The sequence below is a fragment of the Eublepharis macularius genome, chromosome 16 (assembly GCF_028583425.1).
Source record: "Eublepharis macularius isolate TG4126 chromosome 16, MPM_Emac_v1.0, whole genome shotgun sequence".
NCBI classification, from domain to species: Eukaryota; Metazoa; Chordata; class Lepidosauria; order Squamata; family Eublepharidae; genus Eublepharis; species Eublepharis macularius.
In genome coordinates this window covers 11,252,939-11,280,072 of record NC_072805.1, presented here as the reverse complement: position 1 = coordinate 11,280,072, position 27,134 = coordinate 11,252,939, and the positions used below count along the sequence as shown (strand labels likewise).

Genomic DNA, 27,134 nt, shown 5'->3' with positions numbered 1-27,134 from the left:
ACATATGGGCAAGCCCACCAGCAATGTGCGAATGTGCCTACTTCGCCACACTCTTTCCAGCAGAGCGGAGAACGCTTTGGATAGATTAGAGAGAGTTTTTTGGGGGTTAGGTAACATCGATGAGAATCAGATATTTTTGATGTCCAGTTTCTGCTTATCTTGTGGAAGCAAGAGAGAATGTGGTTGTTGTTGCTGCCACCTTGTGTTAAATATGGGTGCAAAAAATTCCAAAAAGTTTTCTAGAAGTGCAGTTTTGAATTGTTACAGTTAAATATATATATCTGTTTCCAGTTATGAGTTGTTTTGCTTGTAGTAAATCACAGCAGAATGATTTCTAATGTATGAAGAAGCCCATCAACTAGGAGGGGCTAAAAAACCTGTTTTTTATTGTTTGCTCGTAGGGTGGTCTTTTATTGTATTTTATTAAAACATTTATACCCCTCCTTTCCATGTGCCTCAAGGCGGCTTGCAATAATAGTTAAAATTCCAGTTAAACCAAAAATAAAATAACAAACCCAAACTCTCTCCTTTTCTCTTCTGAGTCACAAACTATGCTGTCCAGAAAAAAACATACTGTTGCCATATAGGGTCACACTCACATAGGGTCACACTCCACTGCACTGTGTTTTCTTGTACCACAAAGGTAGTTCCAGTTATCATAATGTGACTCTTTCTGTGCCAGCATGGCTCCAATGTCCGGAAGGAGCTACATCAGTATTGGATGGGGCTGCATTATGGCCCCTCATAGGTGACTTAAAGCAATACGATATTCTGTGTGCAATAAAGGAAGGGACCCAGCTGCTATGATTCTTGAGCTATGAAGGCAATGTCAGTATGGCCTCCCATGTATTGTGGTGGGATACTTTCCCTCAAGTTAGCATTTCATTTTTCAAGTGCTCAAACAGCAGCGTTTAATCTTTTTGAAAATATGTTTTCCCCACTCCCTGAACTTGAATGCCCATTGTGACGATTTGCATGTTTGTTTTCTTTTTAAACTTTTGTCTTTGGACCTTTGATCCAGCTCCTCTTTACTTTACCTTAAATTCATACCTCAGGAGGGCTCTGGTCACATTCTTTATATTTCCACTCACACAAAGCTTCAGGTGTTCTCTACTTTATCCAAGCTTTTACCTCAAGAACACCTTCCCTTTTTGTTTGTGTGACCTTTATATCGCTGCCACCGGAGGCTTTTTGACTTAGGTCGCCTCAATTTAACTGGCAATGTAGGAAGGCTTATTATAGAGGGTAGTCTGACAGAATGGTCAGTGTGTGAAATTAGTTGTGAGGGGAAAAACGGGATCTTTTTTGCTTAATCAAAAGTAGAATTTATTTATAAGAACATAAGCATGATGGTCACAAAGTTTTGATAAGTGTATTGGTTTCAGAATAGTTCTTTAAGCTTGATGGTTTCAAAAGTAATAATATCTTCTTAAAGATATAGACTCAGTCACAGACTAATTTTCTACACGGGCCTTCACTAACAGAATAAAGTATCTTCTCATCCACACAGACATAGATGCACTCAGGCCCTTCCACAGAGCTTGCATGACCTAGATAGATTAACCTCTTTTTCGGATATACACAGACTGACCCAGGCTCACACACTGTTTGCCTGACTTAGACAGTGTTCATTCTGGGCAAAGCAGGCAAACTGTGTGGAGCCTGAGAGAGTCTGTATCTGTGTATTTCTGAGAAAGAGTTAACTAGCCAGGAGAATCTGGCTAAGTCAGTCTTTGGGTGTCTCAGAGCTAAGCTACAAGAGACGAATTACACGAGGACGCCCATGTGAAGAGTCACAATGTTAGCCAGGAAGTTGAATTTTAAAAGCGATTGGAAGGCTTTGTCAATTTCTCCGCTCTACAGAGTCAGCAAAGATCACTCCTCACAGGGTTTGTTAATTTCCTCTTTGCCTCCCAAAGGCTCTGTTAATTTCACCTCCCCTTCTAAGAGGGGAAGAGGAAATAAACAAACCTTCTGAGTAACAATCTTCCTGGCTCTGTAGAGGGGAAATTGACAAAGCCTTCCAATGTCTTTTAAAACTCAGCTTCCCGGCTAACATTGCTCCTCCTTGTGTAATTTGTCTCTTGTAGCTTAGCTCTCAGAGAAAAGATTCTTCCTCTCAGCACATTGATTAAAAACTGCTCTTCACTCCGCCCTCCTGGGTACTGATACCATCCAATCAGATCATTCAACCATCCACCCCCCTCCTCCTCCTTACCTCAGAGGCCTACATTTAAACTTGCAGCAATAATTTTAAAAAGAAACGCAATCAGCAAGCAGAAATAAAACTCAAACTTAATTACTTGCAAAACATTACATCCATTGTGGAATACGATTGGGCGATTATTGTGAGCATCTATTGGTTAGTGTCTGTTAGCTCTCTGGTGGTGGTGAGCAGTAACTGCTACAAAAGAAAGGGAGAAGTACCTTGCCAAATAAAAAAAAAGCATTTTAGTTCTATGAGGGAGCAATTATAAGCAAGTCTACACTGAGGTAAATCCCATTTTATTTAATGGGGCTTACTCCCAGGACTGTAGCCTTCATAACCTACACTGCATTTTTATTTGTTTTGTTTGTTTGTTTTCTTACAGCTTTAAGTTGTCCAGAAGGTCAAGTTTACCAGCAGTGTGGAAGTCCTTGTAACCAAACTTGTCGGTCCCTATCCTACCCGGATACAGATTGCGATGAATTTTGTATGGAAGGTTGTTACTGCCCTACAGGATTATACCTTGACCAGCAGGGCGATTGTGTGCCAAAGTCCCAGTGCTCTTGTTACTATGATGGGGAGATCTTCCAACCGGATGATGTCTTCTCCGATCATCACACCATGTGGTGAGTATAGGACATGGGTCTGATTTTATACAATCATAATGTGACAGAGAGGGACCAAAAATGATCTGTTGTGTACTCTTCTTTCTTTGTGAGAAAATGTCCTTATGTATTGTCATATTTGTGTGAAACGTAGCCCCCCACCCCAAATTAATCCATATCATTCTAACTAAATTAAGGGTGGAGGGAAATGTTCCCCACTAAACATATGTCCAGAATGTTTACCACTCTGGACTAGATCCAGAAGCAAGAAGGTATCTTTTTAAAATGTATAATTCTTACGCAAACAAGGTGGATGAAAAACACAGGATGGGTCTAAATAAACATGATGAAAAGGAAGGTGAAAAGAATATGAAAAGCATATTGCTAAAAAAATTAAGATAGTAAGAATTTCTTTAAATAAATTAGAAAGAGAAAACTGGCTAGGTGGGGGGGTGGGCTTTGACAACCAAGGGGTGAAATGATTGCTAAAGGAAGATAGGGAGATTGCAGAGAAATTAAATTACTTCTTCGTGTTGGTTTTCACTGTGGAAAATGTGGGGCAGTTACCCACCTTGGAACCAATAAGTTCTGGGACTAACAGACAAATCTTATAATCTTAACAAGATGACAGGTCTCAGTGGCACATTCCCAAGAGTCCTTAAAGAACTCAAATACAAATTTGTTGATCTTTTAAGAGAAATGTGTAATTGCTTACTCCTTCTCTCTCTGGGTGAAAGGTAGCAATTTAGTGCTGGTTTTTAAAAAGGCATGTAGCTAATAACTGTATTAAGATAAGGAGCGAAACCAAGATGACCAGAATCAGAGCGCTCTTGCATAGATCTGTGGTGGGGCTGTCGAGCCAAGACTATTCGTTGGATCCTGTGCTTTTAGCTCTGACCAGGAGTGTTTCTCCCAGGTCTCTAGCACCGATTATTGAGATTGCTCCAAACTAGGAATTGAACCCAAGCCTTTTTGATGCAACGTGTGTGCTTTACGTTATGTAGCGGGAGTGGCCACAGTTCAGGGCTCTTGCTTTGCTTGGCATGCAAAAGGCCCTAGCTCAATTGCAGGTTCCTCCATTTACAAGGATCAGGTAGCAGGTGATGGGAAAGTCTCCTCCCTTGAGCCCCTGAAGAGCGCTACCAGTCAGAGAAGAAAAGACTGACCTTGAAAGGCCAAGTGTCTGACTTGGTGTAAGGCAGCATCATGTGAAGGGGGAGTTTTTATTGTACATGGGAGCATGGATATACTGACTATATACTGACGTTCCTTAGGACGTCTTCCCAGTGTCTGTTTGTTTTCCCTGTAGAGGAATGGCTCCTAGTTGCTGATCCCAGTTGTTGGCTGGCAAATTAATAGTGTGAGTGAGTGCATAGAGGCTTGTTTAAACAGAACCCCCACTTTCTCTTTTTCTAGCTATTGTGAAAATGGTTTCATGCACTGCAGCTCAAATAAACTTCCAGGAGTCTTCCTGCCAGATGTTATCTTTTCACAATCCTCTTCTATCAGAGGTTAGTAATTTTACTTTAAAAGTCAGTGGTATGTCCTTTTTATTATCTTTTCCTTTTCCTTTCCCTTCCTATTTCTGGTAGAAAGGTATACTAGGTAACGTGATCAAGCCTTCATGTTTATGTAAATGACTTGATGTGGCTCCAGGTTTATTTCAGCTCTTGGTAAGAAATCCTTAATCTGAGGAGGGCAAAACTGACTCCCCCACCCATGCAAACATAAAGTGGTAAGGGGAAATACTGCAATACGTTTCTTGGAAACTCAAATTAGAACACTGTTTGCATTCCATTAAATGTGCATTCCATTATGATTTAAAATGGAAAGCATGTGTCTGAATATCAGCAAGTATGCACCTGGCATATCAGTTTTGGGGAATTTAAGATCCATGAAGCACTGAAATTTTGAATGAAGGGACTTAGAAAGGGAGCTGTGGAAATGTGGTAGGAGGAGTTAGTGGGCTTCCATTTTGTTCTGCATATCATGATCTAAGCAGTCTAGGTACACATGATGAATCCAGTTATGTGATGCAACTATGTCTTTGTAAAAAACACAAAGTTGTGGGTCTTAACCCATTACAGATGCTTGGAAAGAATTTCACCTTCTACCCCCAGTGTCTTCACCTCCTTTACAAAAAAGTTTCAGGTCGGTAGCTGTGTTGTTGGTCTGCAGTAGAACAGCAGGGTTCGAGTTCAGTAGCACCTTAAAGAACAACAAGATTTTCAGTTATCAGCTTCTAAGAGATACCAAACTGACGAAGAGAGCTTTAGAAAGCTTATGTTCTGAAAATCTTTAAGGTCCTTTAAGGTTCTATTGGACTCAAATCTTGCTCAAATAAAGAAAATGCTGAGCTTGCTTTTTGCTGGGAGGCTGGGTTCACAGCCAATTAGGGGCAAAGAGCAAGCAATCTTATAAGCTTGCTCCTCCCCTGTAACGGCACTTGCCATTGGAGCTGCCTGCTTAGGGTCCCCAAGTCTCCCTAGCCTCCCAGTGAGAGGCAGGGAGCCTGGTGCTTATTTTCCAACCTTCCCATGACCCTCCTCCTTGTTTGTGTGCACACCCCTGTGCCTACACAATGATGTCACTTCTGGGAAGTGATGTGTTGCACAGGTGCGGGGGTGGTGTTTCACTGTGGGCCGATTTTGGCCTCAAATGGGCCAAAATCGGGCCCATTTGGGGCCAAAATCAGCCCACAGCGAAGCATGGGAGCCCTCTTGGGATGGTCTAATGACATCATTCCTGGGAGTGAGGTCATCATGCCACCCCCTGGAGCACAACAGGGAGGCCTGTTCCTGCGCTCCCCCCCCCCACTGACCAGGTGAGTGGTGGCAGGGATGGAGGGTGAAGGTGGGAGATCCTCTGCCCCCACCGGGGGAATGGGATCCCTATACCCGCCTTGCCCATTCCAGTACTTTAGCAAGTTGGGAATTGCTGGTTGTTTGGGGACTAAGCAGGGATTATTTGGAGTCTTTCAGATGGGCTAAGAAAGCGTTCTTTTTTTTACCTGCGTTGCCACTTTATTGGGGTGGGTGGTTTATAATTAGGCCCTAATAAGACTGGTTAGGCCCTGCTGGGATTGGCTGGAAGGAACATTATGGGCTTTTGCTCAAGTTAAGGGACTGTGCAGGGCAAGCACCCGGAGGCCTCTTAGGATGGAGGGGGAGACTTCCGGAACTGAACTTCCATGGCTTTCTAGTCGGGGGAGGGGCGGGGTTGGGATGCGTCCCCTCAGGGCTGGGGCTTCACCTCTCCGGACCCTTCTGTTTGCCCGCATGGGAGGAGGGTGAGGGACTAGCAGCCTTTAAGGCCACCTGGTACTTGGGGCCGGGGTGAGTTTGCCCATTAATGTTGGCATCCTCTGGCAACCTGTTAGCTAGGTACCCACACTGAGGGTTGGGTATTAATAAGGCTCATGTCAATTTAATAAATAAATCCCAGTTGAACTCAGTTTTTTGTGAGGCGTCTTTATTTGGGGGATGGTGAGGCAATCATCTTTAAAAACCCTTCAGAAAAAAACTCACAATGGTTATTCAGGGCTTTTTTTCCAGGGGGAACGCAGTGGAACGGAGTTCCAGAACCTCTCGAAAATGGTCACATGGCTGGTGGCCCCGCCCCCTGATCTCCAGACAGAGGGGAGTTGAGATTGCCCTCCGCGCCACCGAGCGGCGCGGAGGGCAATCTAAACTCCCTTCTGTCTGGAGTTCAGGGGGCGGGGCCACCAGCCATGTGACCATTTTCCCCGAGGGCAACCCACTGAGTTCCGCTACCTCTTTTCCCAGAAAAAAAAGCCCTGGTTATGATTCAGTTTGGAGAAGGAATGTTATTGATAGGTATTTAATTTTTTAAAAGCAAAACGAAGCTTGACCTGCAGACCCCCCATGACGACGTTTATATGCCCTGTCAATGATCCAAAAGCGGAAGGGGTGGAGTGTATGAAGACTTGCCAGAACTATGAACTGGACTGCGTTATCCATGGATGCACGTCTGGCTGTCTTTGTCCTGCTGGATGGGTAAGAAAAATGAGCGTGAGGTGATTTTGGAACGGGAGGAAATGAGAGCGGAACACAATCCCTCTAATTGGGGTGGGGGGCATGTATGCTGCCCTTAGCTCCTTGCAGGAAGGGTGGGGTGCAAATATGATAACAATTTACAGCTCCTTAAGTCATGAAAACATTTATTCAGCAATGAGTTTTGAAAGACAATCTCATTTATGTGGGGAAAAACCACCGCCCAACATCTTCTTAAGTGGACGTTTATCCTGAGGAAGACTTCAGAACATTAGTCTTTTAAACTGAGTTCAGCAAAAATTCCTTGAGCCACAGGGAAAGGTGGAGCATAAGTAGTTAAATAACTGTCAGTGCAATCCTAAACAAAGTTACTCCAGTCTAAGCTCATCTGAACCTGGTCTCCTGCAGGTGCCAGGCTGCACACAGGTGAAGTCAGCAGCAGCCCGTACACGGGCTTTCTCTGTGGTGGCCCCTATCCTGTGGAATGACTTTCCTGAGGAAGTCAGAAGAGCCCCCCCTCTCCTGACTTTTCGTAAATGATGCAAAACCGAACTATTCAAAAAGGCTTTTTACTCAACTGGGAGGGCTGTATTGTAGGGAAGATGCTTCCCTAATGAGTTAAGGACCATAGACTTCATCACTGTATTGCTTTACATATTATCTGCTACTTTACATATGTACTCGTATGTACCACCAGTGCTCCATGTAGTCTAATGTTAGTCCAAAAATGGATTATGTTCTGCTTCAGTATGTTTTCGACTCTGTAGTGGATTCTTGCTAATGCTATGTCTTTTAAACTTGTATCTATTTACCCTATGGCATTGTTTATGGAAATATCCTTAATACTGTATGGAAATGTACTTGATGCTGATTGTACTAATCTCTTACTGTGTAATCCGCCTTGAGTCTCAGTGAGAAAGGCAGACTATAAATGACATAAATTAAATAAATAAAATGGGCTTCGACTGGAGTAACTCTTCTTAGGATTGCACTGTAAACAATGTTCAAATCTCCCTTCTTTTCATCAGAGGAAGCTTATCCGTTAACAGTTTGCTAATGGAGCACTTTTGTTACAGCCAATACTGGATTTACCTTTGTGCATTGAGGAAATTTTGCATCTGTGAGAAAATTTGGTAGGCTGATAGCATTCCCAGAGTGCAGCCACTTCTGAGTGCCCAACAGTGTGCTGCTTTTAACAAAATACCTTGAAAAAAATCCTCATGTTGTCAATTTTTGCATGCTGGCATTCAGTGGTAAACATTTCTTTTGAAATCTGCCATCTTTGGTGAATCTTGGGTCTTCCAAGTAGCGAAAAATGTTGGTTTTAGTAGCTGTTGCAGTCAATGGAGGAGAATCCTGACGGGGGTTTGCACACAGAATCATAGAGTTGGAAGGGGCCATACAGACCATCTAGTCCAACCCCCTGCCCAGGGCAGGATCAGCCTAAAGCATCTCTGACAAGTATTCAACCAGCCTCTTCTTGAAACCTGCCAGTGAGGGGGAGCTCACCACCTCCCTAGGCAGCTGATTCCATCTTTTGAACTACTCTGACCATGAAAATGTTTTTCCGAATATCCAGCTGGTACCTTTCTGCATGTAATATAAGCCCGTTGTTTCGGGTCCTACCCTCTGCTGCCAACTGGAACAGCTCCTTGCCCTCCTCAAAATGACAGCCTTTCACGTATTTAAGGAGAGCAATCATGTCCATCTCCTCTTCTCCAAACTAAACATTCCCAAGGCCCTCAGCCTTTCCTTGTAGGGCTCAGTCTCCAGACCCCTGATCATTCTCGTCGCTCTCCTCTGCACCCTCTGGATTTTGTCCACATCCTTTTTGAAGTGAGGCCTCCTGAACTGCACCCAATACTCCAGGTGTGGCCTGACCAAGGCAGTATAGAGAGGGGCTATGACCTCCTGCGATTTCGACGCTATGGCCCCAATTGCCACCCTTGAATACAACATTAAGTAATTACTTGCATGTGTTTAAGGTGCCCCACAAGTTAAATATCCTCTCAAAGACAATTCAGTGTGCAACGCAACACACACATTTGTCAGAGAGCCAGAGTGAAGTTGTTAGGAAGTATGTGTGCATGTGTGAAAAGAGTCTTCAGAGCTTGCTCTGTACATGTAGAAAAAAATGTCCATCTCCATTAAAAGAATGACTGGGAGGTTGGGCTTCAGGACATCTCGTCCTTATTCCACCACACACTCCAGTACAAATACACAAGCACGTCAGGATGTGTGTGTGAGTCTTTGGTCAATATTTACCATGTGCGTCAGTGGGTGCATGCTTGCACATGTTGTTTTCATCTTTGTGCATGTTGTGGATAGGACAAAAAGGGTGTTATTTGGTGTGCCAATGTCTTGGTTGGAATACACAAATCATTTTGCAGATTGCTTGTTAAAATGCGGTATGGTTACACACTCCCTGCATCTCCAAGCAGTGAGAAGCTCCAGGGGGTACTGCTTCCTTCCTGGGCTAGATCTCTTCGGAGAGGGGAGTGCTGGAACCATTTGGAGTTGTATTTGATTTATTTAGAAGCCAAGCACAGGTAGATGCAAAGAGGCACTTCTGAAGACAAGCAATTCTACCACCTCATGTCAGATTGCCAGAGAGAGCGAAAGCGAGCGAGCGAGCGAGAGAGAGAGAGAGAGAGAGACCATGGAGTTTCAGCCAACTTACAGCTCTGTTAGTTTTCCCACCTTTGTGTCTTCCAACAACTGGTCCTTCTTTACACATGTGCGTGCGCTCTCTCTCTCTCTCTCTCACACACACACACACACACACATGCATGCACACAGCTGGAAAAGGTCAGCAGCATCCCCAAGTTCTGACAGGAATTGTGTGGAGTCCCTGGGGAAGCCTGCTGCGCCCGTCACTCTCTTTCAGCCCTAACCTAACCTCCCTCACAGGGTTGTTGTGAAGATAAAGTAAAGAAGGAGATAATTACGTTGTACGGTATTTGGGATCCCTGTTGGTGTATAAATAGCTAAATAAACGAGAAGGAAGAAATAGCATAACAATGGAGGAGAGGAGAATGATAATAAGCCGCTTTGGGTACTCTTTAGAAAGATAGGCAGGATATAAATGAAATAGGTCAATAAATACATTTCAGAACAAGAAACCTTATCTGAGTTATTTTAAGACATCTGAAAAAGGCCATTTTGGAGATACTTGGAGTTATGAGAAGGCCTAATGAAGCCCTCTATAGTACCATGGGTCTGATACAAAGTGAAGTGTTGTTGACTTTAATAAAGCAAGTAATGCTAGAGCAGATTGGACAGGGGAATTAAAAAAAACGTTATCAGCAAAATACCAACGTGTACAGAGGGCTTCAATGTATATTGAACCTCTAAGGAACTTGGCCAGTGTAGTGTAGTGGCTAGAGTGTTAGACTAGGGTTCAAATCCCCACAATGCCATGGCAACTTACTGAGTGACTCTGGGCCAGTCATGTCCTCTCAGCCTAACCTACCTCACAGGGTTGTTGTGATAACAAAATGGAGAAAGGGAAGACACTGTAACTTGCTTTGGGACCCCACTGGGGAGAAAAGTGAGATACAAATGAAGTCAATAAATAAATGTTGACTCCCAGTGTGTTCTGTACCCAGAAGTGCATTGCAACCATGTGTAGGATTCCTGCTTCTGAGGGTCAGTCTCCCATATCAATGGTAGACAGGAGGTACGAGTGTGGACTAGCCCACATTACCTCCGGTTCAATTCTCCGGGAAAGTGGTGTTTAGTGGTTAAAGTCATGGACTTCCCTTGGTTCAATTCTCCATGAATTGGGGAATTCATGGGCCAGTTACACATTCTCTCTCTCTCTCTCTCTCTCTCAAAACCTAACCCACTGGACAGCCTTGTGAGGATAAAATGGGGAGGAGATAATAATATACACTGAGAACGTTTCAGCCCCCTGAAAGCCCCGCCCTTCATAGCAAAAATCTAGCAAAAAAGCCCAGCATTAAAAAATACCTTTAATTTATAACTGTGTAGTTAATTAAGGAATTGTTATTTTAGGTATGTGTGTCATTCAGGATGCAGTGTTTGTTAGCAAACTTTTGATGCTTTTTGTCGAAAACAATACTATGTCTTAGCAGACGTTCCACCATGCGCTTTCCCTCATGAGCAGTGCCGTCCTCCTTATCACTTAACTGGGTGATACAGAAGATCAAACTGTACCACAGTGAGAGACAGCCCACCTTGGAATGGTTACAGGGGACCAATCCACTCAGCGAAGGAGCTCACTAGGGGACCGGGGGGGGGGGGGAGAGAGAGAGAGCAGAGGCAGTTGTGGAGTCCTCTTGAAGGTCCTCTTCAAACCAGGGCTTTTTTCAGCGGGAACGTGGTGGAATGGAGTTCTGGCACCTCTTGAAAATGGTCACAATGACGATGGCCCCGCCCCCGATCTCCAGACAGAGGGAAGTTTAGATTGCCCTCCGCGCCGGCGCCGGCATGGAGGGCAATCTAAACTCCCCTCTGTCTGGAGATCAGAGGGTGGGGCCACCAGCCATGTGACCATTTTCGCCAAGGGCGATTTAAACTTTAAAAAACTCCCCCCTTGTTCCAGCTGACCCAAAGTGACATCATTGTGCGTTCCTGAGTTCCACCACTGAGTTCCACCACCTCTTTTCCCAGAAAAAAAGCCCTGCTTCAAACTATTGCGCCTGCTTGTTGAATTGGCTATATGAAAGTTGCCAGGCTGAGTTTTCCTCTCTGCATTGCTAGAGTGGCTAGTTATGAGGGTGAGGGAATTCTGGTAGGGCCAGCTTCATTCCCCCCCCCCCTTAGGTGGGATAACCCTTTCATAAAATCTCAGAACCTTCCTAGGGTGCTTTGGTACATCACCTTGAGGTGCCGGAAGCCACCCAGAACAGAAGAACGTGCCTCAGGACAGAAACTCCAGACTCCATGTCCCAACAGTCAGTCCTGCATTAGCATGACGTGAGAGCCCAGAATGGGGCTCTCTGCAGTGGGGCTTTCCAGACTGGAGCAAGCTTGTTTCTCTGGGATCACTAGAGAACAGGGCACACAGGGTTCGGCCTACCTCGAAGGCTGTCTTGGAGTGACTCCATTATTTTCTTCTGTACAGCTGCTGTAGATGCGAGAGAAAATAAAGCACTGTTTGGGAGTGTTGCTGAGGCAAGGCCGTCTTTGCCCTCCCCTTCCTGGCTCTGTGGGAGTCTGTGGCATGCGTGTGGTGTCTTTGGATCCATGTAGGGACACCCCTCTGTGACGCACTGCATTCATGCTTGTATACATATGTACCAGGATCCTTGCCATAGACATCCTCCTGCATTAGGATTTGAGGGTAGAGTCTGGGGGAGGCAGAGTTTGGGGAGGGGAGGTATATGATGCCATAAACTCCACCTAGGAATGCCAGCTCCTGAGTGTGGGTAGGGTATCCCCCGCCTCCACCTTTCACCCCCCAGACCCACTTACCTGGCTGGCAGGGGGAGAAGGGGGAAGCTCTAGAGCATGTGCGCTCCAGAAGCCCCGATAACATCACTTCTGGTTGAAAACTGGAAGCTATTGGGTCTTAGCAGGATCAAATCAGCCTCAAGCACAGAGAAAGCACTATGGGGGCAATTTGGTCCCAAAGAGACACCATAGCTTTTGGTTCTAAATCAGAAGTAATGATTCTTTCCGCGTGATGATGCAGGATGGAAATTCTGGCACTAGATGGCAACATTGCTCAACAAAGAAGGAAAATTGCTCCTTCGGCAGCTGGTAGGACTCCTTCCTTACCATCTCCTTTGCCAATGGGCAGTTCGCACATGCAAACCTTCTTACTTCACTGTAGTTTTTTTAGGGTACCCAGAAGCAGAGGAAAAGTGAAACGGATGTGAGTAAATGAGGCTTTCAGCAGGTGCAGCGTTGGTGATCCCTGTGCCTGCCGGAGTTCCCCTCTAGATACAAAACGTTAAAGGGCCATGGATTTTCCCTCCTCTGCAGCAGGTGAAGTCCCCAGGGGATATTTCCTTTTCACCTTCAATAAGTAGGATACGCAAGGGAGGAATGGAGGCTGAGCATTCCAAGGACGCAATTGGTTCTAAGATCTCATTACAGGAGGTGTGGTGGGTATTTGAGTCCCGCTCGTTGCTGGATATTTTGGTGTGCATTTTGGGCAATGTGTGGGTGCATTTCTCTGTATTCATGAGACTGTAAATTAGATAACACTACTTGATGCTAAAAATGACCTAGCTAGCACCTTAGCATAAATCTACTGTCAGCATAACCCAAATTATGTTGCCAGAAAGCCGATTCATACTTGTGGTATTTGGTAATGATTTTATTAGGGCTTTGAGACGTGTGAAATCTCAGTGCTCTCTGGCCCCTGAAGCAATCATTCGGGACTGCCTTGTTCGCATGGTTCCCTGAGTCACAGGCACACACAATTCAAATTTCTCAAATGTGGGTTCAGCAGTGGCATACCAAAGCATAATGTGTAGTTTAGGAGGAACAAGCGGAGACCTGTAAAAATGCACAGATTTCTTAAAAGGTCTGTCTCAGCAGTGATTCTCCCTTCGCTTTCTCACACAATCTCCTGTTCACAGAGTGCATATCTACATAGTACCTCTCAGGGCTTTTTTTCTGGGAAAAGAGGTGGTGGAACCCAGTGGGTTGCCAGCACAGAGAGCAACTCTTGGCGGGAGGTGGTGCCCCTGGTACCACATGCGTGCGCGCCAAGTGCGCGCATGCTCCCGGGGCCAATGATGTATCTTTGGGTCAGCTGGAACAAGGGGGGAGTTTTTAAAAGTTTAAATTGCCCTTGGTGAAAATGGTCACATGGCCAGTGGCCCCGCCCCCTGATCTTCAGACAGAGGGGAGTTTAGATTGCCCTCCGCGCTGCTCCAGCGGCACGGAGGGCAATCTCAACTCCCCTCTGTCTGGAGATCAGGGGGCGGGGCCACCAGCCATGTGACCATTTTCAAGAGGTTCCGGAACTCCATTCCCCCGCGTTTCTGCTGAAAAAAAGCCCTGGTACCTCTCAAGCGTGCCAAACATCACCCACCCACAGAAATATGTTGTGTGTTTCTGTGCCACACTCCTTCCTGTCTACAACTGAGTTGTTTGTGTGTACAGTTTTAAAAACAAAACTGCTGAGCAATTGAAATATTGATAAATATTCCTTAATGCCCCAGTAGCTGAGCCAGTGGCTGGGGAAGTTTCAGTATACTGAAAGCCGAACTCCTAGAGCCAGCCTCAAGGTAAGAAGTAGAAGAATTGGGGGGGGGGGGGGGAATCCCAAGAAGAAACACTGTTCAGGGTTTTCTGGTGGTGAAAACTGAGGGGCAAATAGGCAAGACTGCTGCTCTCCTACACAGTTCTTTGTTCTGGATTTATTCTTACACATCCTTACACTTTCTATAACCTCAGCTGTGCTCGAGCTGAAAGTTCAAAGATCATTTGTCTTCAAAAGTACACTTATAGATGATTCACATAATCTTTTGAGCCTTTTTTGTGATGAAAAAAGTGGCAGAGCATGTGCAGAACGATGGTGTGAATGGTCCTGAACTTTGGTGCTCAAAATGATATTTTGTTAGTCCTCAGGTGATGTCAGATTTTTTTGTTCATGTGTCTTTTTTCCATGCCCCCAGCGTATGGTTAATTCTGCTGACTTGGTGTATTCTATAAATTGTGTGTCTGTGTTCTAGGTGCGGCATGGAAGCAAATGCGTTGTACCTGACAAATGCCCCTGCTTTCACAATGGACAAGAATATGCTCCAGGCGAGACAGTGACAAAAGACTGTAATACTTGGTAAGGAATTGGCTTGCTCGGCAGTGATGCTCCAAACATGGAATGGCCAGCTCATGTCTGATAAGGCCCTGATAATAATCTGTGAGAGAGCCCCTGCTCTCTGTAGAACTCCCGTCCTCGGTATCCTCTGGGTGCTGGGAAATGAATGCTGAAGTCTGTGTTGTGAAAGCCTCTTTGGAAAGGATGTTGTAATGCTTAAATGATATTTTGGTGGAACAAATTGCAGTTGAGGAGTTGCTGTGACTCTGGAATTTGGGGGAGAAATTCAGCTGTCTCATTAGAAACAGCCAAATACCTCCCCCGCTCCCGATTAGACCGATACACCAGCTTGGGTGCCCCTTATCAGTAAGGGGCAGGTTCAGGTTGTTTCCTCGCAACCAGAGACAGAGCCTGCTGTGGAGCCCACTGAAGGAACTCCTAGTCAGATGCCATGTTGGATCATGTCACAGGGCAACCTGCAACATGTAGAAAAGGGCTTTCAATAACTGTTTTGTATTCCTGAAAGCTCTTTTCTACTTGCTGAGTGCTGCCCTGTGACGGCCTGCTTTGCATTGATTTAAGAGCAAAAAAATAAGGTACTTTGTTCTCTTAGGACTTATCTAAATGGTAAACTTATGCAACTTGTCTCAGGGATTCCTCCACATGACTCACAACCACACACGCATAGGGGAAAATCACCTTTCACAGTCTAGTGCATGTGTACCCCAAGTGATAGGCTACGATCTGCGTGGCCCAGGTTTGATTCCCACTCTGCCGAGGACACTTGCTGAGTGACCGTGGACCAGCCACACACTCCCAGCCTAAACTACCTTGCAGGGTTTGTGGGGAGAAAAAAGAGGAGAGGAGAATGATGTAAGGTGGGGAGAAGGTAGGATATAAATGAAGTAAAATACAAAAAATAAACAGCTCCCATAGTGGTTTCTGCTGCTGAAAAATGGCACAGGAGGAAATACTGAAGCTTCTTCTCTACCCTCCCCAGTCTGAACCCACACAGAGCAGCAGAGCCCTTTGAAGAAGTGAGCCCCCCTAGACAGGTGTGCCTGTGAGTCATATCAGGGAGTCACTGTCATGACTCATGTCAGTAGTAGCATTAAGACAAGCAGTTAGGCTGCATCCACACTCCTCATTGGATATTATATTCCCTGCAGAGATTATTTGCAAATGAACTGGGTTGTCCACACAAGAAAATCCAGTTGCGAATGATTTCTATAGTGCATCAAGAATGCAACAGCCAAAGACGTGTAGATGCAGTGTTAGTTGAAGATACAATCGAATGTGATTGCCCTACAGTGTGTTATTCCTAGTTCAAAATAAGCTTCCCATACCAGCTGCAGTGTGTGGACAGCAGGCCCGACATGCCACTTTAGGGTCAAACCAAAAGCGACTTTGTCACAAGTTAGCCTCGTGGACTGGCAGCCATTCAGTAGCTGCCAGTCCCTCGTGTCTGTTTCCAGGGACCCAATTCTTATTGGCACCATGATATTAGGGAGGAAAGGCTCCTTCCTCCACCCACTGTGATATTTTCCCCATGCCGTGTATGTGTTATTTGCCCAGTTAGGCGGCCTTTGCAGCCGATTTATAGGGAGCTGCCACCAGTGACTGGCAGCTGGCACATATGTGACAAACCTCATGTCTGGTTTGGCTGTTAGTGTTTGTGGATGTGCTTTTGCACTACAGAAAAGCTACATCCCTTCCACAGAGCAGATAACTAACTTCTGGAGACCCAGGAAATGGGGGTCGGAAACCTAAAGAAAGACAGCTGTTAACCAACGTAACTGTCTTTGAGAAAGGTATCTTCATAGTTTCTTCTGTAAGCCAATCAGAGATAAAACAGAGGTTAAAATTTAACAGAGTTGGGGGCCAGAAAGTAGGTGTCATTAGAACTTATGTGCAATTTAATATACAGTACTATCATTCTGGCTTCTTATTTGTAGTTAATAAATGCATCATAACTCATTTGTAGTTATGCTACTGCTGAAGAAGGCAATGCCAGTCTTACGTTGTTCAGTTCTTTTATTTTATTCATGTATAGCCCGCTTTTCTCTCTGAGACTCAAGGCAGAATATAAAACAGTCAGACAGCAGAGAACTCTAATTGACAGCGCAGTAGGGCTTGGATTACAGAGCTGGGCAGCAGTGCAAACAAAAAGAAAAAAAAACTGTTTAAGGCAGGACATACCATAATGCGGAAAATAGATACAGAGAAGTTAGCCATGTTAGTCTGTAGTGGCAAAATAGTAAGGAGTCCAGGAGCAACTTTAAGACTAACCAACTTTATTGTAGCATAAGCTTTCGAGAACCACAGCTCTCTGACTGTGCATCTGACGAAGAGAACTATGATTCTCAAAAGCTTATGCTCCAGTAAAGTTGGTTAGTCTTAAAGGTGCTACTGGACTCTTTGCCATAATGCAGAAAGTGCAAAGGACAGTGCTGTAAAAAGGCAAAGGACAGTGCTGTAAAAGGAAGGTGATGCATACAACAAACACTGGAAGAGTATGAACCTCTCCCTTATACAGTAACCTCCTGCACTCTTCTGTTATACAGTTGTCACAAAAATGCCCTCCTGAGCATTTTTGTTTTGCACATTCTGTGGAGTGATACAAGTGTGGGCGCCTTGCTGGCCTCCTCAGGCAGGTCGTTCTGCAACAGGGGAGCCAGCCCAGAGAATGTGCACGAATGGGTAGTTGGTTGCCACGCTTAATCATTTGCAGTGTGGCACCTTCAGACAATTTTGCTCTCAGGAGTGAAGATGTCCGGATAGCAGGGTCGTTTCCACATGTCCTGGCATAGCGCTAAACAAATGCAATGAGGGTGTCTTCCTGCCGTGATTTCTGACGTCATTGCACCACGATCTCGTTTTCGTGGTGCGATGACTTCAGAAATCATGCCAGTAAGACACCCTCATTGTGTTTGTTTAGTGCTATGCCAGGACTTGTGGAAATGCCCCAGGAGACGTGGCTCCCCCTGGCATGTGGGTCGAATGACATTAAATGTTCTTTGTATGTCGTAACCAGAATCTTGAATTGAACCTGATAACCAATGAATGGTGTGCAGAATGGGTATGATGTGCAAGAACTGCCTTGTGCTCAGTACTAACTGAGATGTTCCAACTACAGTTTCCAAGTTACGTGAAAGAGCAAACTCATATGCAGTGCATTGCAATAAACTAGGCCGGAAGCAATCATAGCATGGAGCCACATGGCTAGATCAGTTGAGTTGAAGCTTTCAGAGGCAATAAAAGTGTTTTATATATTCTGTATACGGCAGGATTTCTATGGTAAGCTAGCAAGAGTTAAAACATGCTCCATTGTAGTATTTCCATCCCTTTCCTTACAACAAGAAAGTTTAGTGGGGCACAAATTGTTACATGTAGCCGTAAAGTAAAGAGAGAATTTATTGGTGCTATCTTTATTTACTGTTCAAAGGTGCATGTCAGGTACGTTTTAAAGAAGTATCCTTTAAAACCCACCAAGTGCCAGAAGATATTCAGCTTTAGATCGAATCTTTTTCTGAGCATATAAAAAAGATGAGGTCTAGTGTGTGCTGTGTAGATTTGGCAGAATCTATATGGTAACCTTTTCTGATTATTTGGTGTGTGCTTGGAAGGACAGAGGAATTGCATTGGTACTACGTCTGTTGTAGGTCATGTACAAGGTCTAATAACCTTGTTCCCTCTTTCAAAGCTGGCTTTGATGTGTATGGTATTGCTACACCTCATAGAAAGTACTAAAAAGTCCCCCATAGCCAGCAATTTTTTAATGATTCCAGGTTTGGGCAGTGGAGGGAGGGATTGTGATATAACAAACTGATGCAACTATTGGTGACTTTCATGAAGTACTCTGAGTAGCACTAAATTACAAAACATACTTTCAACAAAATGCAAAAAGATTATTAACTAGTGGCCTTCTGCATATTGCAGTGTCTGCCGTGCGCGGAAGTGGGAATGCTCAGATAACATCTGTGATGGCACCTGCTCAGCCATTGGTACAGCCCATTACTTGACTTTTGATGGACTCAAATACAGGTTTCCAGGCAACTGTCAGTATGTACTTGTTCAGGTAAGAGCTGGGCCAGAATATCATGCTAGGAAACATGGATACTGGTGGTTGTTTAGGGCAGGGATGTGTTAATCCTTTCGGGGAAGTTGACTGAAACCGTTTTTGCTCCCTTGAAAATTCCTCACGCGTTTTGCTTGAGGATTTCCCACCATCATTTTGAATTTCATTCTGGTGTCATTTTGGGAGGCAACTCTAAATGGAAACAAGATTCTGTCCTCTGCTGTGCTACCAGTGGGGTGGGGGAGGAACCAGTGCTTCAGCAAGTCTGGTACAGAATCCAGAAACTCTGTGTGCCAGCGGTCAAAAGGGGCCTTAGAGCTGAAGCCAGGGATCCACTCCCCAGTGCCAAACCCATATTTTAATGTGGCCCAAAACAGGTGGAGGCTCTTCTCTGACTTTGCACCAAGGGTTGAATGCACTTGGAAAACCATGAAATTTCCCTCTGCTGCCAAACACTTCCAAAGTCCAATGTGGCACCTGGGAGGAGCCACAGTCTTCTACCAAGGGTGATTCCGCACGAATGGTTTTCCCTGCTTCAGCTTCTAAATGACCTCGATTTTTTCTTGTGTTTCCACACGTGGGAAGGCAATCTTAGCAGCAGATTCGAAGTCACTGCACGTTTTGTCCGTTTTTTTTCCATCCTGCTTTCCCCCGACTTATTTGTCCATGCGCAGCAGATTAGGGATTTTAATCATGCGGAATTCTTTATCCAATGTTCTCCCCACCCTTGCTCTTTTCTCTCGCCCTTCGAATCAACTTAATTAGATTGGCCAATCATGTTTTCTAAGCTACACCCACTACCCTTTCCCTTCCCCTCTTTTTTTTTTAAAAAAAAAATGTAAAAAAACCGTCCTAACCTTTCTACAAATCTATGCAGAAACATATCCTGTGTCACATGACAACAGCTGACCAATAACGGGTCCATTTTACAACACGACAAATTTGTTACTGTTGCTCACTGACAGCTGACAGCTTCTGAGGTAGAGTGAAAGTGTGATGGAGGGACTTCTGCGTTCAACTAGTGGTCTAGGCATTTCATGGAGGGAGAAAGAGACCGTCCTCAACACAACACCTATTACTAAACCACACTGCTCACGAAGAAAGCAGGAAAGATAGACGCGGGGTCATTGGTAACAATTTCCCCTCCAAATGTCAATAGCCAATACTCTTCCACAATATCGGCGGGAAGTGCTCTGGCCTATCCAATATGTTTATTTGATGCAACATTTATGTGTAGCAACTTTTTTTGTGAGAATTTTTTTTCTAATGTGTTGGTTTGATGCAACGTTTATGTGTAGCAACGTTTTTTTGGGGGGGAAAATAATTAAAAAATGAAGATGTGCATCATTCGACACTTCCCCCGGAAAAAGCGATGAGGAATCGATTTTTATCCTGTCAAAAATTCCGCATGATGGACTTTGAGCCGATGAAATATGCAAAACAAAAGCCTAATGTGGAATCGGGGAGAAGTGGATGCGTAGGACTCCACCACGGCATGACTGCTCAGAAAGTCCGATCAAAATTGATCATGCGGAATCCCCCCAAGTCTAGAAATGATGGCTTTCCTTGACGTTGCAGTGGGGTTGAAGATACTTAGAAAGTAACAAGCCCTGACAGTTTTCTGGTGCTCCTGAACTCAGTGCAGTCAGGGGCTAAGATGCATGTCGTGGCACACGTAATTGCATCACAGTAAGAGAAGTTAGGGTGTGCGTGAATGGGATCTCAGTGGTGCCGTTTGCAAGAGACGTGGATAGGCTTGGGCTGCAAAGTTAATATCTCCCTGCAGAAACCATGTGAAAAGAAAAGCTATCTCCCAGATTATTGTCCTTAAATCAAAGCCCATTGAGACAGTCTCCAGATATTGTTTAAACTGGTAATGTTTCAAGGTGGCACTCTGTGCCCAAGTTCCAAATAGGATTTGTTAATGTTCTCTCTCTCTCTCTCTATTATTATTATTATTATTATTATTATTATTATTATTATTATTATTATTATTAACAGGATTACTGTGATGATGACAGTTCTGGAACCTTTCGGATACTTGTGGCTAACGAGGGATGTGGCTTCACTGGAGAGAAGTGCACCAAAAGGATCACTGTTCTGTTTGACGGCGGAGAGGTTGAACTTTACAGTGGAGAGGTAAGTGTGAGCCTCCTCCAGGTTTACAACAACTCTTTCGCTGAAGATCAAGCTGTCTAGACTTTGCTGACAAGTTTCGCTTACAATGATGTGTTAAGCTGCTGTTGATCCAGGCTGTGTTCTTTAAGGTAGTAGAAGTTCATGGTAGCTTTTTCAGGGTTGGGCCAGATGTTGTGCAACACTGCAACATCACTTCCAGTCATGTCACTGGAAGTGACATCACGTGTTGCTACAAAACTCTGTGGTTTATGTAACCATCATGCATAGTTGTGATGTTTTGGCAATGCCCCCAAACTCGGGTTTTACCATAGTTTGGGAGGATTTCTAGAGCATCGTGGTGATATGTGTGGTATCACTTCCAGTTACATGATCAGAAGAGATGTTGCGACATCACTTTTCACCCCCATTTTCTCCCAGACAGTAATTTTATGTGGTAAGATGTGTATAGACAGTTTAGTTTACAGTTTAAGGTAGTTAAATACGTCTTGTTCAGTTATGAAAATAAGTAATGCATTTTCAGTTTTAGGATTTTTTTCTTGCAAAATTTCAGGCTTTTTCTTAAAAAGAGGGGGGAAACCCTCAAATTCTCCAGAAATTTTATTTCTCTTCCACTTCTCACAGAGAACTGACCCTCTCCAATGTTCCCCCTGAAACATCTTTCTTACCAGGGAAATTTGAAGCATAAAGCAAATGACAGACTATCCACGGATTGGACATTGGCCTAGTGGCAGCCTTCAGCCCCTTGGCCCAGCATGGGTGGGGCTAAGGTGAGGGCAAGTGAGCAATAAGCTCGTAATGCCAAAGACCCCTGCCAAGCTGTTGTCCTGTTGGTCGTCTGTAATTCCAGATATGAATGAACAACCCCATTACCCTGGCAGGTGTTTGAAAGGGCTGCCCAGCTGAAGTCCTGAACGAGATCCAGTGTCCTACCATTGATGTTTCTGTATTGTTTTCCTCACAAAGGTTAGCATCTTGACCCCTCCTAGAGAGGCTGATCTTGAAGTCCTGAAGTCTGGGCGTTATTACCTTCTGTTATTGGGCAACGGAATCTCTCTAGTTTGGGATCAAGAGATGGGCATTTCTGTTATCTTGAAAGAAAATTACAAAGTAAGTGCATTCTGTTTTTATTACTCATTAAGGATGTATTTATTAGATATTTCTGTCAGAAGGTAGACAATAACAATAAAATGACAAAATATACACAGTTTCTCTAACAAAACAATGACATGATAAATCCAGTATCTATGTATATCAACAAAGTACAGTTTACTAAGATCTGAACAGGACGACCACACAGAAAAACAGAGAAGCTAATGTAATTGCCCTGACCAGTTGGAAGAGGAAAGTTTGGATTTCCTTCCTAAAGGCCAGTAGGGAATTTACTGCATCGGCTCCATTCGGGAGAGTCTTCCGCAAACACGGCACTACTGCTGAAAAAGTCTTTGTCCCATGAAGTGTTTCATAACTGAAGCATCTAGAAAAATCTCAGCAATATTGAGAAAACAATGTAATGTTTGTAATGTAAACGGTTTGGGGAGTGGAGTTTCACCTGTATTTATATAATATGAGGTTCAGTGTTGTCACTGCAGTGTTGAACTTAGGTAGAAGATAGCTGGATTCAAATCCCAACCATGAAATAGATTGGGGGCCTCTTAATCCAGTTATTTATTCTCAGTTTAACATACTTAAGTTGAGTTGTGATGGTAAAATGGTATACATTCTTACCTGCGAAATGTGTCAAAATACCACCTCCCCTGAGCATCTGCCGCCTTTATTGGTGGTACAGGAAATCAGGATTCTCTTTTCCAAACTACGTAATAGTGGGAGGGGGGAAAACTTATTTTCATTCTTGTGGCTTGTTTCTTCGAAAGGATCGAGTATGTGGTCTGTGTGGGAATTTTGACGACATCCAAAATAATGATTTCACCAGTAGCAGAAAGCAACTTGAAATCGATCCAAATGACTTCGGGAACTCCTGGAAAGTTAATTCACAGTGCGCTGATGTCCAAAAGGTATTGTGTTGGTCTCATAGGAAAGGGGACAGGACCCCGTCTGCTTCCATTTTTATCATCAGAATGGACCCAGTGCTATCGTATGGCTGAAAGTAAAGGATTGAGGACTTGACCCAACCCTGCATGGGAGATATGCCTGAGTCTCTGAGCTTTGATGTATTGTCGAAGGCTTTCACGGCCGGAGAACGATGGTTGTTGTGGGTTTTCCGGGCTGTATTGCCGTGGTCTTGGCATTGTAGTTCCTGACGTTTCGCCAGCAGCTGTGGCTGGCATCTTCAGAGGTGTAGCACCAAAAGACAGAGATCTCTCAGAGATCTCTGTCTTTTGGTGCTACACCTCTGAAGATGCCAGCCACAGCTGCTGGCGAAACGTCAGGAACTACAATGCCAAGACCACGGCAATACAGCCCGGAAAACCCACAACAACCATCTCTGAGCTTTCTAAAGGATAGTAATCCCATGCTAGAGTGTAATACTAACAGTGCAATCCCATAGACCAATTGAAATTATATTGACTAGAATGGTTTACTTGCTTTGAAGTTTCTGTCAATGAGAGTGTTTTTAGTTGTAAGTTTGATTTAAATTACATCTGAATTGTAAAGTCCTGTAAGGTTGCACTGCAATATAGAAAGGTCTACAAGGACCTTGACAAATTTTCTATTTATCCGACTGATAAGAGACCCATGTTTTAAAGTAATTATACTTATTATTATATTACTTACATAGTTATACTTATTGTTATAATACTGTATGTTAAAACTGATTTGGGGGGTATTTTTCCTCGACCACCCTGCAAAGTGGTGGGAGGCAGACGAGAGGGAAGCCAAGAAGAGGTCTCGTTAGTACACTAATAAGATTTTACTGTAGCATAAACTTTCATGGACTTTGTCAGATGAGAGCTAGTTTACATGAGACTTGTTAATTAATTCCTTAACATAATATATTTACACATATTTTCATTAGTATCAAAACTTCTGTGTGGTTTTCTTTCTTTATTTTTTTAAGTGATTTTCTTTTTTCATTTTTTTCTGGAAAATTAATGGAAGTCTAAGGGTAACCTATTAAACAAAAGCTACCTCTCAGTATGAGAAAGATAATTTTTAAAATGTTCTATTTTTATTCCCTGTTACAGCAAAAGTAGCCTCAAAACATAAAGCTTTGTCCTTAATTTGCAACCTGAGTAACATTTATTTTGATTAATCAGCTGAACTTCACTGATTAAATCATTGATAAAAAGACTTATAGGTTGCAGCCCTGATAGTAATTACTACTATGGAACTGTAATCTTACTTGGTACTAAAATCACAATTAAGTAATCAACTCTTCAGCAATGTTTAGATCATGTTTGTTATCTGTCTGCTATTGGAAGTTTGGGAGTGTTGTCACACTTAAGAAAGCCTATGAACCTTAACCCATTCAGCTTAATCTTTCGTTATGAAATGAAATGAGACGTGCAAATCTGATTTTCTAAAATGGATTATCACAACTGCTGCTATATACATTCAATGTATAAATAAGTAGATGACTCTTTAAGCAGTTTTGTCTCGAGTACAGGGCTTTTTATCAGGGGGAACGCGGGGGAACGGAGTTCCGGAACCTCTTGAAAATGGTCTCATGGCCGGTGGCCCCGCCCCCTGATCTCCAGACAGAGGGGAGTTTAGATTGCCCTCCGCGCCGCTGAGCGGTGCTGAGGGCAATCTAACTCCCCTCTGTCTGGAGATCAGGGGGCGGGGCCACCGGCCATGACACCATTTTCTTCGAGGGCAACCCACTGAGTTCCACCACCTCTTTTCCCAGAAAAAAAGCCCTGCTCGAGTGTTTAATAATATGTCATTCACTATTTCTTCTCTGCATTAAGCTTTCTCAGGGGCAAGGCCTGGTTTCTTCACTGTGTAATGGCAACGTAGTGAAGCAAGTGATGGTGGAAACGTCCTGCAGTGTCTTGACCAGTGATCTCTTCAAAGACTGCAAAAAACTGGTAAGCCATTGCTTAGCTTGTTCTTAATGGTGCTAGTGTAACTGTTCTTTGTATGGGTTCTGTGGGGCTTAGGAAGCAAACTTTCACACAATTGTAAGTTAAGATTTTGTTTAAAACCATACAGAAACTTTTAACAATAAATACAATACAACTATTCATTTCTTTAACTAAACTCAAAAGTGCAACCATACAGAAACTTTCAGCCAACAATGTCTTTGAAAAGGTAAACAGTTCAACTTGTCGGAACCCACTAAGAGCCAAGCTACAAGTGACGCCTTACACAGGTTGGACGCTTGTCAGCTTCCCTCAAGTTTTGATGGGAAATGTAGGCATCCTGGTTTTACAGCTTGGCTCTCCATTACAGCTGCAAGACCGGGATGCCTACATTTCCCATCAAAACTTGAGGGAAGCTGACAAGTGTCCAATCTGTGTCCGGCGTCACTTGTAGCTTGGCTGTCTGTGTGACAGAGTCCTTTTTCACCGTCTTTCCAGTTTGAAGCAACTATAGGCCAGGCTTCTTCTTGGGGAATTACAGCCCTGCAAGAACAATACAATCCCAGTAATAACACCAGCCAAACACAATACACAAACACCACTTTTAGTCATATTGTACACATACAATATTTCTGATTACCTTATTCAAGATGATAAGAGCATATTAATTATTATTCAGCTCTCTAGAAACCAGCTTCTTTCTCAGCTACTTGGCTCCAGCTACTGACTCTGCCCTATTGGGCTAAACCAATTACATCATAGGGGTTACACTAGCACTGGTGGCAGTACTAAGTTCTTTTTCAGTCCTATATGTTGACTCTGTTGGGCTTCCCAGGTAACAGGGCTGAGGTAGTACAGAGGAAGAATTTGGAAAGGTCTTCTGGAGTGCTCAGAGCCTCAATGATCCACTCATGTTTCTCTTGAGCCACTTATCTTTGGGCAAATAATTTTACAGTAGCTGACATCTCTCCACGGAGGTGAAAGATGAGCTGTAAAAGATGGGTCTATCAGCCACCTTCCTGGCAGACTCATCATTGGACTCTGTTCAGTTTTCATCTAGAGCGGTGGCCTCTGATGTGGCAGTTTGTCACAACAACTCCTCTGCTGGGAGGTAGGAACACTGGCTCCTATCTAGACGCACCTGTAACGAAATGGTTGCCAAGGGTGAGATGAGTGCTGGTGGCAGTTAATCTGTTTTAAAAAGGAAAAAAATGTTCCCCATGAGGGTTAATGGGCTGTAGGGCCAGGGAGGGGCCTGCAGGAGTCTTGGTGTGGGACGCCCTTCTTCCTGGACTTCAACTCCCAGCTGCCCCGGGGCCAAGAGAGTGCGGGAAAAAATAAGGGGTGGAGCCTGAATAGATATACCCAGCCGATCCTGAGGAAAAAGAGTTGCCTTCTTGGTTGAAGAAGGAGAGGCTCCTGCTGCGGGGTGAAACCCGGGTGCCTGGGCCCTAAGTGTGGAGGGCCTGGGAGGCAGCAGAAAGGAAATGAAGGGGGGACCTTCCCTGAGACCCCCACCAGCCCCTTAAGGTAGAGTAGGGAACAGTGTGGTAGGGAAAGCAGATGGCGGTTCTCTTCAGTTTGGTTTTCTGCCCTATGAGTCCTGAACAGGGGGGGGGGTCTACCCCTATGTGTGGTGCCTTTACCTGCTTGTATATAGTGCTCTGTATATAGTTATTAAATTATACTTTTTGAATATAAAGAATCTTGTGGTACTATGACTACGTAAGCTCCCCCACTTGGCACGCTACAGGAAGGGAGGGAGCCTGGGAGAACCTGATCAGGCCACACCTTGGTGGGTTGCCAATTCTCCAGGGCCCACCCAAAGATTGGGTAATTCATTTCCCAGTAAGGAAATTCAGCCAGAGGGGTCTCACTGGCCCTCAGTCAGGCTGTGTACAAATCAGTGTGTGGTGGCAGCGACGAAGAGTGTGAGCCACGCCCACCAGGGACGGTGGGAGGCAGATAGCGGGGCTAGCAGGCCATTGACGGTGGCTCAGTTGCCCGGACTGAGAGCCAGCGCCCGTTCCGCCACAGCACCAATGCCCCCTTTCAGTACAGTGAATTATTCAGAGTACCCCTGGAGCCAGTGCAAAGTGCCTAGCAGTATTCCTTATATTCTTAGGGAAGACAAAAATTGAGTGCTTAAGTAGCTGTTGGTGCTTGCAGGGCTTTTTTTCAGCTGGAACGCGGGGGAACGTAGTTCCGGCACCTCTTGAAAATGGTCACATGGCCGGTGGCCCCGCCCCCTGATCTCCAGGCAGAGGGGAGTTGAGATTGCCCTCCACGCCATGTGGTGCGGAGGGCGATCTCAACTCCCCTCTGTCTGGAGATCAGGGGGCAGGGCCACCGGCCATGTGACCATTTTCGCC

At 44.4% G+C, this 27,134-nt stretch overlaps 1 protein-coding gene across 1 annotated transcript in view; it reads left to right on the top strand.

Moving 5' to 3' along the window:
* Positions 1-27,134, top strand: part of VWF (von Willebrand factor) — a 214,944-nt gene that overhangs the window by 69,060 nt on the left and 118,750 nt on the right. Inside the window, exons 16-24 of the mRNA XM_055000628.1 lie at positions 2,592-2,832; positions 4,228-4,322; positions 6,667-6,827; positions 14,480-14,583; positions 18,502-18,640; positions 20,642-20,779; positions 21,743-21,886; positions 22,651-22,791; positions 24,649-24,768. Of these exons, the coding sequence (XP_054856603.1) occupies positions 2,592-2,832; positions 4,228-4,322; positions 6,667-6,827; positions 14,480-14,583; positions 18,502-18,640; positions 20,642-20,779; positions 21,743-21,886; positions 22,651-22,791; positions 24,649-24,768 (1,283 nt within the window). The remainder of the gene's footprint in view (positions 1-2,591; positions 2,833-4,227; positions 4,323-6,666; positions 6,828-14,479; positions 14,584-18,501; positions 18,641-20,641; positions 20,780-21,742; positions 21,887-22,650; positions 22,792-24,648; positions 24,769-27,134) is intronic.